Raw genomic sequence first — 14,958 nt, forward strand, 5'->3', positions numbered from 1 at the left:
ACGAGTTCAGCTGTTTCTGAATTATCCGCCCCCCCCCTCACCAAAACAGATCTGAGCCTGATAATTTGCTAATGGAAACCTTTATTAATATTTTGCTAATGGAAGCCCCTCAAAACTCAGCCACGGCTGCACTCTTGTCATTCAAAACCTTCACCAAAAAAACCACAACCATCTCGAGGCAGACGCCACTCCTGGAAAATTGCAGGCAAATGGTTCATGTTCCCTGAAGTTCTGGCACCATGAATACAGATGATCACAATGGACACTGTTCTGTGACCTTAACTAGAGCGGTTTAAACAAGCTGTCAGATACACTGTAGGGAACGATTCTGCATTGCTCCGGATTCCAAATGGAATTTATATTATGCAGATAATTATTATTCATTGTTTGTATTGCAGCAGAGACTCCAGATCAGGGCCTGGTTATGCTGGGTACTGTACAGACACAATATGACATATCTGCTCCAAAGAATTTACAGTCTAACTAGCTGAGACAGACAAAGGGTGGAGAGGGGAAACTGAGGCACGGAAAGGGTGTGTGTGTGTGGAGTGATGTGCCCATGTTAATGGGCAGCAGGTTTAAAACAAATAAAAGGAAGTTCTTCACACAGCGCACAGTCAACCTGTGGAACTCCTTGCCTGAGGAGGTTATGAAGGCTAGGACTATAACAGGGTTTAAAAGAGAACTGGATAAATTCATGGAGGTTAAGTCCATTAATGGCTATTAGCCGGGATGGGTAAGGAATGGTGTACCTAGCCCCTGTTTGTCAGAGGGTGGTGATGGATGGCACGAGAGAGATCACTTGATCATTGCCTGTTAGGTTCACTCCCTCTGGGACACCTGGCATTGGCCACTGTCGGTAGACAGGATACTGGGCTGGATGGACCTTTGGTCTGACCCAGTATGGCCGTGCTTATGTTCACACAGCAGATTAGTGTCAGAGCCGGGAAGAGAGCCTAGATCTCTTGACACCCAGTCTTGTGGTCTAACCATTAGACGAAACTGCCTCTTATTCTGAGTCAGATTTTGCTATGCTCACGTGTGTTGAGACGCTCCTTACTTCTCCAGTAGTCCCAGTGATTTCGTCGTGGCTACTCTGTGTGAGTGAGGTTGGCAGAATCGCCTCCTTGCTGACTAGACCCGCTGAACAACTGATCACACTCCTTAGACTGGATCCTTCTTGGGCCCAAATACCTTCAGCACTGCGTCCTGCACCTGCTTTGTCCTCATGCTGTAAATGACCGGGTTTAGCATGGGGGGAAGGGTGAGGTAGAGGTCGGCGAGCAGAACCTGAGTCCAGCGAGCCACCCCCTGGCCAAAGCTCTGTGTGTATATGGAAGCCATCCCTGGAACATAATAGAGCAGCATCACGCAGAGGTGGGATCCACAGGTGCCAATGGCCTTGAGGCGCGCTTCCTTCTCGGCAAGCCGCAGGACAGCTCGAAGAATCATTCCGTAAGACATGGAGATGAAGGCTGTGTCAGTCCCGACTAGGAGCGTGGGCCCAACCACGCAGTACTGACTGATGGCTCGGGGATCTGCGCAGGCCAGCTTCACCACAGCCATGTGCTCGCAGTACGAATGGGCAATCACATTGGAGCCGCAGTAGGGTAAGCGCTTCATCATCCAGGTGACAGGAGTCATGACAAGGCCAGCTCTCAGCAGAATGGCCAGGCCTATCTGTGTCACCTTTTGGCGCGTTAAGATGGCCTGGTACCTCAGAGGGTAACAGATGGCGACATATCTGTCAAAGGCCATCGCCAAGAGCACCCCTGATTCCGCAGCTGTGATGGAATGAACGAAGAACATCTGCGTGAAACAGGCATCGAAAGCAATCTCCATCGAGTTCAGCCAGAATATGCCGAGCATCTTGGGAACGATGGAAGTAGCCATGACTAAATCGATGACTGCGAGCATGCACAGGAAATAGTACATGGGTTCATGGAGGGTCTGATCTAACCTGACAATAATCAGAATCATGCTGTTTCCTAGCAGCGCAATGATGTACATTGAACAGAAAGGGATTCCCATCCAGACATGGGAAGCTTCCAGCCCTGGGATGCCCATAAGGCTGAAAGACGATGAACTGGAGCTGGTGTGGTTGGAAGGAGCCAAGGCCATTTCGAAGAGGTTTGTCTTCTATGAATAAAAAGAGAAAAGACATTTAATCATTGTTTAAATATCATGAAATGTTTCAAATAGAACTGGTGGGAAAACAGATTTTCCATCCCGGCACAAAGTTTGAGATTTGGATTTTGTTTTGGTCCCAAATCGAGACAAAAAGCCAAAATTTTAAATTTTTCTTGTGAAATGAAATTTTAAAAATAAATTCATTGTAGGCCAATCAAAATGTTTCATTTCTATACATTTGAAATGTTGCATTTACATTTTTTACCCATAAGAACGGTCATACTGAATCAGATCAAAGGTCCATCTAGCCCAGTATCCTGTCTTCCGACAGTGGCCAATGCCAGGTGCCCCAGAGGGAATGAACAGAGCAGGGAATCATCAAGTGATCAATCCCTGTCACCCATTCCTAGCTTCTGGCAAACAGCCTTTCAATTTTAAAATGACTTTTATATAAACTAAAGTACATTTTGGAAAGAAAAGTTGTTCTGAAATGAAAAATTGAAATGCTTCATTCCAAAAGGGTCCAAGTGTTTTCATATTTTAAAAACATTTTTCCTCAATTTTTTTCTCAACAAAATTTCACAGACATAATAGAAATGTAGGGCTGGAAGGTACCTGAAGAGGTCATCTCAGCCATTCCACCCCCCACTGAGTCAGGACCAAGTATTCCTAGACCATCCCTGATAGGTGTTTGTGTAACCTGTTCTTAGAAACCTCCAGTGATGGGGATTCTACAACCTCCTTAGGTAATCTATTCCAGAATTGAGCTATAGCTATAGTTAGAAAGTTTTTCCTAATATCTAACCTAAATCTCCCTTGTTGCAAACTAAGCCAGCTATGTCCTACCCTCAGTGGACATGGAGAGCAAGCGATCACTATCATCACCAAAACTGATATGATTTCACACCAAAAAAATCAGTTTTGTCAAAAATGGCATTTTCAGATAGAAAACTGCTTTGACGAAATTTTTTCAACCAACTCTAGGTTAAAGGCATGGAGTGAAATTCACACCTGTGCAGCACAAGCCCCATGCATTTTTATCAGTGATCTAGAAGAAAAGCGTGCTGATGATGCAAAGATTGGTTGGGTGGTAAATAATGTTGTGAACAGGTCACTGATATGGCGTGATCTGGATCAACTAGTAAGTGGAGCATAAACACTTGCATATTCATACAGCCAAATGTGAGGTCAGGTATCTAAGGAAAAAGATGATAGCTCACGCTTACGGGATGGGAGACTGTATTGTGGAAGGTAGCGACTCTGAAAAGGACGCAGGGGCGTGGTGGATCATCAACTGAACACGAACTTCTGGTGCAATGCTGTGGCGGCTGACATGATCCTTGTAGGTAGAAAAACTGGACTATGGAGTAGGAGTAGGGAGTTGATTTTACCTCTGTGTTTGGTATTGCTGAGACTGACACCAGAACACTGTGTGCGGTTCTGGCAGCCACATTTTGAAAAGCACGTTGAAAAATTGGAGAGGGTTCAGAGAAAAGCCACAAAAATGATTTGGGGAGTGGGAAGCCTGCCTTGCAGTGAGAGACTTATGGGATTAAGCTCACCACCAACAGAAGTTGGTCCAATAAAGATATTCCCTCTCCTACCATGTCTCTCTCCGAAGGAATTCAGTCTGTTTAGCTTATGCAAGAAAAGGTTAAGAGGTGCCATGATGGTCTACAAGCACCAATGGGGGAAGACGTTTTCAAGTAGTAGAAGGGCTGTTTGATCTAGCAGATAAGATCCAGTGGCAGCAGCTGAAGCTAGATAAATTCTGACTGGAAATCAGGCCCACGTTTCTATCAGAGGGTAACTCACCATTGGAACACATCACTGGAATTTTAAAATGAAGCTTGGATGCCTTCCTAAAATGTAAGCTCCATTTTAAAATTATCTGACTGGTGCTATGCAGGAATTCAGACTAGATGCATGTATAACCCACACGCCTCCTGGGTGTGGTGTTCTGTCCCATCTGGTGGCACCGAGACCACTTAGATAAAACGAGTCTGCTCTACAGCCTTAGCTAACAGGCAGGTGGCTTTTAGCTCATGCAGTAGAAGCTCATGCACTAAGCTCCAGATGTCCTAGGTTTGATCCTGCCTGCAGATGACCGGGGTCTGTCAGTGTTATAAGTGGGGGCTCATCTGGGATTTCAACTGGGAAGTCTTTGAAGCTCTGGACGCACTTCCTCAACTAGGGGAAGTATGTAACCCACACACCTTCTGGGTGTGGTGCTCTGTCCCAGCTAGTGACCACTTTGAGAGAGAAAATGAGTCTGCTCTACAGCTTTAGCTAACAGCCAGTTGGCTTTTAGTTCATGCAGTAGAGGCTCATGCGCTAAACTCCAGAGGTCCCTGGTTTGATCCTGCCCGCTGACGACTGGGGTCTGTCGGTGTTACACATGTACCTAGACTTTGTGCTGGCCCTCTGCACAGAGGTGGGCGTCACCCCACAGGAGCAGAGGTGGCACCATACACACAGAGAACAGAGCAATGAATAAAAAGGGGCTGTTTTCCCCAGAAATCACATTAACAATGAAAACGAGACGAGTTCTTCAAGATACAGGCTTATGTTCAAAGAGAGCTGTGAATCCCGCCACGTGTGGGTCAGTGGCACAAACTTTGCTTTCAAGGCACAGCAGATTAGTATATTTTTATTATGTATAATCTGTATTATCTTAGTGTCTAGGAGTCTCAGTCATGTCATGGATCAGGGCACCATTGTGGTAGGCTCTATAGAGATGCACTGGCCACTGTGGGAAGACAGGACATTGGGCTAGATGGACCATTGGTCTGACCCATTATGGCCGCTCCTATGTTCTAGAACACAAAGATGGTCCCATGACACTGACAATCTAAGGAAAGGCTCCTGATCCCATTCAGAAGCAAAACTCTCACCCCATCCATCGATCTCACCTGGCTGCAGCAGTCATGTATCTCTCCCTTGGAGGTTCCTCTGGTCACGCTGAATCTGTGTGAATCACCGATCTGCCAGGCCTCGCAATGCAGGAGTATTTAATTCATCCTTATTAAACCCCAGGAGACACCAAGCCACACCCGATGGGATTCCGTTGCCTTTTATGTGAGCACTTGCAAATTGGCAAGACACGCTTCTGTTCCTTTGGTTCTCTCTCCAGGGTAAAGTTCTGAGGCTAGATTCATGGGTACGCACTGCTACGGACACTGAGGGGGCACTAGATTGCCGGGGCTGCGACCACTGTACAAGCTGCCGCGTGCTAGGGATCCCCTAATATTGCCATTGCTCTGGGGACCTTCTCACCATGTGTCTCTGGATGGTATTAGCAAAGCGTGACATGTGTGTAGCCATATTCCCTTGTGCTATGATCCCACCTGATCTCAGCTTTGCAAGGGACAGGCTTGGATGCGAGACCCAGGGAGCCTATGGGTATGTGGGCAGTGAGGCTGGTAGTACAGTAAATACTCCCCTTCCCTATCTATCTAGTCACAGAAGTGTAGCTTTTAAGGGAGCAGGAGGATCATCTCATCTGACCTCCTGCATAGCCCAAGCAAGGGACATTTATCCCGTAATTCCTGCATCAAGCCCATAACTTCGGTCTGAGCCAGAGCCTCTCTCTTAGAAAGGCATCCAGGCTTAGCCCAGCTGATATGCAGCCCTATCATATGGCGGCCATACACTACAGCATCTGAGCACCATGCACACACAGTAGTGAGGTCCCTACATGGGGTCTCTGGCTCATCTCTCTTCTAGGGTTATAGGAACCCTGCTTAGGATAGGGATTTCTGTGTTTTGTTATGGGTGGGGGATAGGATGGAGTGTTATGTTGATGTTGCCGGGGTAATTCTTATGGTGGAAAGACCTTTTTGAAGAGACATGTTCTGCATAAAAACATAAGAACGGCCATACTGGGTCAGACCAATGGTCCATCTAGCCCAGTATCCTGTCTTCCAACACTGGCCAATTCCAGGTGCCCCAGAGGGAATGAACAGAACAGGGCAATTTTGAGTGATCCCCTGTCATCCACTCCCACTTTCTGGCAGTCAGAGGTTGAGGGACACCAGAGCATGAGGTTGCCTCCCTGATCATCTTGGCTAATAGCCATTGATGGACCTTTCCGCCATGGACTTAACTAATTCTTTTTTGAACACACTTATACTTTTGGCCTTCACAACATCCCCTGGCAGTGAGTTCCACAGATTGACTGTGTGTTGTGTGAGGCACTTCCTTATATTAGGCCATGTCTACATTACCACTTATGTCAGCAAAACTTTTGTCATTCAGGGGTGTGAAAAAACACCCCCCTGAGCGACATAAGCTTTGCTGGCATATGTGCTCGTGTGCACAGCGCTATGTCGGTGGGAGACACTCTCCCACCGACATAGCTACTGCCACTCATTGAGCTGGCTTTATTATGTCAACGGGAGAGCTCTCTCCTATCAGCATAATGTGGCTACGCATCTCACAGCGATCTCACAGCATAGACATGGCTTTGGTTTGAAACCTGATGCCTAATAATTTCATTGGGTGACCCCCTCATTCTTGTGTTGTGTGCAGGGGTAAATAACTGTCTCCACACCAGTCATGATTTTATAACTCTCCATCATATCTCCACTTAGTCGTCTCTTTTCTAAGCTGAGCAGTCCCAGGTTTTTAAATTCTCATACAGCAGCTGTTCCATACCCCTCATCATTTTTGTTGCCCTCTCTGTACCTTTTCCAATTCTAATATATCTTTTTTGACCAGATCTTCCTTCAGTATTCAAGAGGTGGGCGTACCATGGATTTCTATAGTGGCATTATAATGTTTTCTGTCTTATTATCTATCCCTTTCCCAATGGTTCTGTTTGCGTTTTTGACTGCCGCTGCACATTGAGTGGATGTTTTCAGAGAACTCTCCACAATGACTCCAAGATCATAGAATCATAGACTTTAAGGTCAGAAGGGACCATTATGATAGTCTAGTCTGACCTCCTGCACAACGCAGGCCACAGAATCTCACCCACCAACTCCTGTAACAAACCCCTATCTCTTTCTTGAGTGGTAACAGCTAATTTAGACCCCGTCATTTTGTATGTGTAGTTGGGATTATGTTTTTCAATGTGCATTACTTTGCATTTATCAACATTGAATTTCATCTGCCGTTTTGTTGCCCAGACACCCAGTTTTGTGAGATCCTTTTGTAGGTCTTCACAGTCGGCTTTGGTCTTAAATATCTTGAGTAATTTTGTATCATTTTGCCACCTCAGTTTACCCCTTTTTCCAGATCATTTATGACTATGTTGAACAGCACTGGTCCCAGTACAGACCCCTGGGGGACACCACTATTGACCTCTCTGTGCTGCAGTTCCCGAGGGCAAAGGTGAGAAAAGCCACCTTTTGAACTAAAGGGCGAGGGTTAACATTGTACAGCTGTCACCTGCTGTAACACTGTTGAATGCTGGTCCACCCAATGTTGGGGCACAGTTCCATTTCTTGATGTTTGTACATTTCAGTTATTCTTAAAATTAAGAAGTTTCTATAAGTGTAGGGTTCTCTCTGACAGTGTGTTTGCAGACTGGTGATCAGAAGAGAATGGGCTAACGCTGCTGTTTGTCCGGGGTCAGGGGGTGTCTTCTGTTTTCAATAGAGTGGCGTGCAGATTGTTGGGCTAGAGAAGACTAAGGAAGTTGTCCCATGGAATTGTGGGATACTTCCAATGGACTCCTGGGACATGAGTTAAGCAGGGCTGCGGCTACACTGCAAAGCAACAGGGCTCATACCCTGGGTCCCAGCTTGACTCGAGCTCGGACCCTCCAGCCCTGCAGGGACCTGGGACCCTGGGTCCAAGCCCGGAGTTAGCGCAATTAAAGTGTAAATGCAACGGGGGATTAGCCCTGAGCCTGGGCTCAAGCCCGGGTTTACGTTCCAGTGTAGACATACTCTCAGTCGCATTAGTGAGTATTAGGCTGTATATTGAGGCACTGGGGACTCCGTACTTGTGCTGGAGCTGAGGGGAGGACAGTGTTTGTGACTCCCCACAGGGGCCCCTGGATGGTCCCTTTCACTGCCTGAGGGCTCGTCTCTGCCCAGATTCAATTGTTGGTTTTTAGCTGAGTGCAGCATTTCTGCATGGCGCTAACTCCTGCCTCCTCGGGGCTTGTGGGAGGGAACCAAGGGCTCTGGGCCTAGTAGGAGTCAAGCAGAGTATTCTCAGGAATGTAGGTTGGCATTGGGGATCCACTTAATGAACCTGGGGTTCTCCCACCAGCACTTAGTTCCCAGGGCCAGGCTCTATCCAGTAACCACAGCACTTCCTGACCCGTCCGGTGATGGGAACTTCCTCCTTCATTAAGCATGAGATACATGCAGGAATGAGTATCCCACTTTCCTTCTGCTGCTTTCTCCATAACCGGAGCTGATTACAGAGCCGTCCCAGAGGCCCTTCCCCCTCCACAGAGAGTCAAGAACGTTCTAGACATGAAAATATTTGGAATAATCTATATTTTAGAGCAATTTATCAGGATTCCGCCTGGACAGAAATACCCTCCTTCCCCGATGGTCTCCTGAGCCCCCATTCTCAAGGCACATCAGTTGTCCCAACCTGGATTGACAGGAGCGTCCCATCATGTTACCATCCATCAAAAATGAAACATGCGGTTGGATGGACAGTAGAAAACCAGTGGGGGCAATAATAATGTCAGGGAAGACAGGTTCTGAGTGCCTCGGGTTACTCTCCTGTGTGTTACCGGCAGAGCATTTCCACTTCCAAAAAGCTTCATTTTCCTAGCGCTGGTTTCCGTGTGACAGACGCATGAGGAGGAGCTGGTCTGGGGCTATTTCCGTTTGTCAGGCCTAAATCCTGCGGGAATAGCTGATGATATTCATCATAGTTAAAATGGAGTCCTGCATCTCATACGGCAACGATGAGGGCTAGAGAACGGAGAACCTGCCCAGGGAGGATTAATGGAGTTTTGTTCACCTCAACGGGGCCTTGGAAAGTGACTCTTAAATCCACTGAGTAGGAGTGTGCTCCGATGCTGGTGTGCAGCGCTGGAGGGTGGCAGAGAGACAAAGTCTTTCTCGTACCTTCGAATTCCAGCTTTGGTTTCACCCCTTTGCATATCCATTGTGAGCTCTGCTGAGATACCCTGTGCAAATACCAATATTAATGAATAATAATAACCAGGGATAGTGCAATGGGCCTTGTACACAATCAGTATTCCCACAAATTTCCAAACGGCACGTTTTCATCATTTCATTTTTCATTGCTCTTGTGATTGTGCATATTGTGCACTATACGGTTTCTCTCTTAAATTTGTCTTTAACATTGTCACGAAACAGACATAAAGGTGAGGAAGACACGAAAAGTAGGTGATCAAAAAGTTTGAGACAAGGTGACATGACAAGTGGAAGAAGGAGACTGTCAGGACATCGTTAAGAATTTTTAACATAGCTTCTGAGTAACTTGCAGCACTGAAATTCACTAAAAAACACCCCTGACCTATGTAGGGGAGTATTTCATTGTTGTTTTCTAGCCTTCCTCTCACAACACAGCCGAGTTAAGTTTTTCTGTAACTGCTCACGTAAAGTCGCAAGCTATGGTGGAAAGATACAATATACATCCAGGGGGAAATTCTGCGCTAGAACACACACAGAGGTGCTAGTTGGAGTCAGCAGCAGCCACCCTTGGGCAGCCGTTCAAGGCTAACAGATAGGTAGATATGCAGATTGATGCTAGATGGTTGGAAGGAGGGATGGGTGGAGGGATGGAGGGATAGATTCATGTGTAGAACTTGGCCTCTGAGGTGGGAACAGTCTTGTACCAGGTGCTGTTGGGAAAAGGAGCACTGGTGATATTCAGTGTTAAAGATGAGGCAATGGTATGGTTAAAATAAGCAATGATCTAAACTTTCATCCCCCAGCTGAGGTCAGAATTAACTTCTGCTAAAAATAATTACTTGTGTTCATGGCGATTCTGTTCTTCCAGGTCTTGGCCAGGATTGTCAACCTAGCTGGAAGGAAGGAAGCACCAGAACTTTCATGAGAGAACAACTTCTTGTGGGATTTCCAGCCCGAGAGTCTCCAAGGTTCCTTTTAGATCAGAATCGGAAGCTCTGGGTGCCTCTCTGAACCTTCTGCGTCTCACAAATCACGGTTCAGCATCCAACACTAGTGGGGGCCAAAGCCCAGCCTGGATCTCTCTGGATAGAATGGCCTCAGCACCCGGCCCCTGATCTGCTTGGTCTTCATGCCGTATATGATGGGGTTCAGCATGGGCGGCACCAAGAGGTAGAGGTCTGCCAGCAGGATGTGGATGTGCGCAGGGATGTTCTGGCCCCAGCGCTGCGTGTAGAAGGAGAACAGCGCTGGGGTGTAGAAGACCAGGATGACGCACACATGGGAGCCGCAGGTGCTGAAGGATTTCAGGCGTGCATCCCTGGAGGACAGGCTCAGGACAGCCTGGAGGATCAGGATGTAGGAGATGGCGATGAAGATGGAGTCTGAGCCCACCATAATGGTCACGGCCGTTATCCCGTAGACATAGTTGGGCGTGATATCCCCGCAGGCCAGCTTCACCACTGCCATGTGCTCGCAGTAGGAGTGGGAGATGACCCTGGGCCCGCAGTAGGGCAGACGGCTGACCATGCACGTCAAGGGGGCCAACAGACTGATGCCCCGCACAAAGACGGCCAACCCGATCTTGGTGACGACGGCGTTGGTGAGGATGGCGATGTAGCGCAATGGCTTGCAGATGGCGACGTAGCGGTCAAAGGCCATGGCCAGCAGCACCCCCGACTCCATGGCAGAGAAGCTGTGGATGAAGAACATCTGGACCACGCAACACTCAAAGCCGATTTCATGGGAGTGGAACCAGAAGATGCTCAGGATCTTGGGCACGGTGGATGTGGTAAGCACCAGGTCGATGCCTGCAAGCATGCAGAGGAAGTAGTACATGGGCAGGTGCAGGCTCGGCTCCGTCGTGATCACAAAGAAGAGGGTGAAGTTCCCCAGCAGGGCCACAACGTACATGGCACAGAACGGGAAGGCGATCCAGAAGTGGGTGGCCTCCAGCCCCGGAATGCCCATTAGGAGGAAGGTGGAGGGGTTGGAGTGATTGTAGCAGGACATGGCGCACGGATGGTTTCCAGGACCATTTCGGAGGCTGGAATTGAAACCACACGGCAGGTTAGTGTCGGCAATGAAAACGCTTTGTTGCTGCAGGGTGGTCCCCCCTGGACCCCAGCGCAGGCAGAATGCCCCTGTTTGCCTTCTCCCCTATGGAGAATTGCAGCCACGTCACCCCGCCCTCCACCAGCTCCTGGGCCTCCCCAGCTTCATTCACCGCAGGATCCAGTTCAAAATGGCCGTCTTTTCTACATCTCTCCCGGGATTTGCTCAAGCTGCACACATGGATCTTTTCTCTATGCTCTTCTCACTGCTGCTTCCCCTCAGAGCTGGACCACAGCTGTACCCCCAGTTCCAGTTTTGGGGACCTGAAACAACAACTAGCCCAATGTCTGAATGGCTTTCGTCGACAGCCCAGAAGTGTTTAAACGCAAGAGAAATGGAAGGTTTGGTAGAACCCTGAGATGGGGTCACAAATGGGGTCACCCCTATGCCTTAGAAGGGTGTAAAGAGCATCTCCTTCTGGGGAGGGGCAGGTGATGGCTGAGCCTTGTGGGAGCACGGAATCAGCACTCTCCCCAGGCCTCATCCCTCACTTTCGGGGCAGCGTTAGTCAGTTGTGGGGCTGCCCCATGGAGGAGGTAGGATTGCGCGCACCCTGGGCTGTAGCAGCCATATGGACTTCCTATTTGTAGGGGCCTTTGGTCCTGCATTATGCCATGGAAACCTGCGTCACCTGGGAGTTAACTGAGGTCAGTGTGTGTAGATGACAACTGTAATAATAAAATAAGAACGGCCTTACTGGGTCAGACCAATGGTCCATCTAGCCCAGTATCCTGTCTTCCAACAGCGGCCAGTGCCAGGTGCTATAGAGGGAATGAACAGAGCAGGGCAATTTCGAATGATCCATCCCTTGAGTGTTGTCCAGTCCCAGCTTCTGGCAGTCAGAGCTACAGGGAGACCCAGAGCATGGGGTTGCATCCCTGAGCATCTTAGCTAATAGCCACTGACGGACCTATCCTCCATGGACTTATCTAATTCTTTTTTTTAAACCCAGTTAGACTGTTGGCCTTCACAACATCCCCTGCCAACATATTCCACAGTTTGACAGTGCGTTGTGTGAAGAAATACTGCCTTTTGTTTGTTTTAAACCTGCTGCCTATTCATTTCATTGAGTGACCCCTGGTTCTTGTGTTATGTGAAGGAGTAAATAACAATTCCTGATTGACTTTCTCCACACCACTCATGAGTTTATAGACCTCTACCATACCCCCCCTTTGCCATCTCTTTTCTGAGTTGAACGGTCCCAGTCTTTTTAATCTCTCCTCATATGTTTTTTATTAGTTTTTTTTAAAGAATTTATTAGTATTTTTAGTTTGAGCCTCTATTATGGTGTTTTTAAATAACTTCCATGCAGCTTGCAGGCATTTCGTCTTTGTGACTATTCCTTTTAATTGAAGTTTAACTAGCTTCCTCATTTTTATGTAGCTCCTTTTTTTGACATTAAATGCTACTGTGGTGGGCTTCTTTGGTATTTCCCTCCCACAAGGATGTAAAAATTAATTACATTATGGTCGCTATTACCGAGCAGTTCAGCTGTATTCACCTCTTGGACCTGATCCTATACACCACTTAGGATTAAATCAAGAATTGCCTCTCCCCTTGTGGGTTCCAAGACTAGCTGCTCCAAGGAACAGTCCTTAATGGCGCCTAGAAATTTTATCTCTGCATCCCATCCTGAAATGACATGTACCCAGTCAATGGGGGCGGAGTAGTAGAAATCCCCCATTATTATTGAGATTTCTGTATGTGTAGCCTCTCTATTCTCCTGGAGCATTTCACAGTCCCTTTCACCAACCTGCTCAGGTGGTCGGTAGTATATTCCTACTGCTATACTCTTATTATTCAAACATGGAATTTCCATCCATAGAGATTCTGTGGTACAGTTTGATTCATTTAAAATTTTTACTATATTTGACTCTCTGCTTTCTTTCACACTCCACCAGCACAACCTGCTCTGTCATTCCAATATATTTTGTACCCTAGTGTTACCGTGTGCCATTGATTATTATTATTCCACCAAATTCCTACGATGCCTATTATAGCAATATCCTCATTTAATACCAGGCACTTAAGTTCACACCTAGTATTTAGACTTCTAGCATTTGTATACCGGCACTTATAAAATCTGTCAATATTTATCTGTTGGCCTAATGAAGTTGCAATGATCGTAATACTTTAATAACTGCGCTTCAACAGTGCTCTTTAGGCATAGGTCTCAAAATCTTTCACAAAGGAGGGGAAGTATTGTTCTCCTTAACTGTACAGGTGGGGAAACTGAGGCACAGAGCAGGGACTCAGTCAGCTACAGAATGGGAAATAGAACACAGGTCTCCGAATTCCCAGTCTAGGGACTTGAACTCATTAAACAACGAGGGAAGCAAAGTCCTGCAGTGCTTAAGCGTCATATAGACTTTGTGCTCTAGGCCCAAGGATAAATCCTCTATCCCTAAAATGCTCTGAGAATTCCAGTCTCACAGGCCAAGAAACATTTCAAAGCTCGGTTACCAGGGTTCACTTTGTGCGGTTTGCAGTTTAAGGCAACCTATTTCAACGTCACTACTGGGGAAATGTTGTCCAGGTATTTTTCTCTCTGAGAGTTGATTGTAGAAAGAATGGAGCCCGCAGGGTAATAAACTAGGTGAGCTTTGAGTTCCTTGAGCCGCATCCATAGCTGGTGTACGCAAGCACAGCTCCCCCTGATTGCAACGGGACAGTGCTTGTGCAGATGCCAGAGCTAGCTGGCTGGGACGGCCATGAACGTCCTTCATCCTGTATCCCTGTGTCTGCAAAACCACTTCATTTCTCTGCCTTTCTGTTACTGGCATTACGTTATCCCCTGGGCAGCACTGATACACCCACTGGTTCCTGGCATTGTACCACATCTTGCCGTGTATAATAAAGCACCTTCAGCTGCATGTTCCACACAAGATGGTGTGTACCCGGGGTGCTGTCCTAGAGCCAGTTTCTCCTTGTGTCCACTGCTTCACTCTCTCCTTATGAATGCACATCCCCCTCCCCCATGGGACTCCAGTCACAGCCCCTTCCCCGCACCTGCTGTATTAGACCCTCACAATCAGGAGAAGCAGTTCCTGCCCTTGGAAAGCAGGAAGTTCAGAAATAGCCCCCCCCGCAGCAGCTCCCGACCCCAGCTCACCTCTGCTTGGCCTCCTCCCCGAGCACACCGCCCCCGCTCTAATTCTCCTCGCCTCCCAGGCTTGCGGTGCCAAACAGCTGATTGGCGCTGCAAGCCTGGGAGGCGGGAGAAGTGGAGCGGCGATCATGCGCTCGGGGAGGGGGCGTAGGAATGCTGTAAAAAAAAATTGGGGGCACCGTTTTTTGGCGCCCCCAAATCTTGGCGCCCTAGGCAACCGCCTAGTTTGCCTAAATGGTAGCACCGGCCCTGGCTATCAGCAGTACTGCACGGGAGGGCCGGAGTTTGAAGAGAGCTTGGACCAAGTTTATCAGGCGTTCTGGGCCCATGATTAGCCTGCATTTCCCCATGAAGCTCCCGGCATGGGAAGCAGCATGTACCCGGCACATTCAGCGGCACAGCTTGGGCATTCTGCCTGCACGTACATAGTCCCTCTGGCCACATGCGTGAGTACTGCTAATCTGCTTCCAGAGCTGGGGACAGTGAGACAAAGAGGCCGTGGGTCTGATCCTGCTTCCACTGAAGGCAGTGGCA

General features: G+C 47.9%; 2 protein-coding genes across 2 annotated transcripts; both read right to left on the reverse strand.

The window, feature by feature from the left end:
• Positions 1-1,164: 1,164 nt before the first annotated feature.
• Positions 1,165-2,067, reverse strand: LOC135873411 (olfactory receptor 52I2-like). Its single transcript, XM_065397883.1, has one exon. It carries the CDS (start codon positions 2,065-2,067, stop codon positions 1,165-1,167), a length of 903 nt encoding a protein of 300 aa, XP_065253955.1.
• An 8,186-nt stretch (positions 2,068-10,253) lies between these two features.
• On the reverse strand, positions 10,254-11,213 carry LOC135873419 (olfactory receptor 52P1-like). The gene has a single exon (XM_065397894.1). It carries the CDS (start codon positions 11,211-11,213, stop codon positions 10,254-10,256), a length of 960 nt encoding a protein of 319 aa, XP_065253966.1.
• Positions 11,214-14,958: the final 3,745 nt, after the last annotated feature.

This window comes from Emys orbicularis, chromosome 1 (assembly GCF_028017835.1).
Source record: "Emys orbicularis isolate rEmyOrb1 chromosome 1, rEmyOrb1.hap1, whole genome shotgun sequence".
Classification (NCBI taxonomy): Eukaryota; Metazoa; Chordata; order Testudines; family Emydidae; genus Emys; species Emys orbicularis.

Bases quoted from the DNA above. Each gene is read 5' to 3' on its own strand.
- LOC135873411 (XM_065397883.1), bottom strand. From the start codon at position 2,067: ATGGGCATCCCAGGGCTGGAAGCTTCCCATGTCTGGATGGGAATCCCT.
- LOC135873419 (XM_065397894.1), bottom strand. From the start codon at position 11,213: ATGTCCTGCTACAATCACTCCAACCCCTCCACCTTCCTCCTAATGGGC.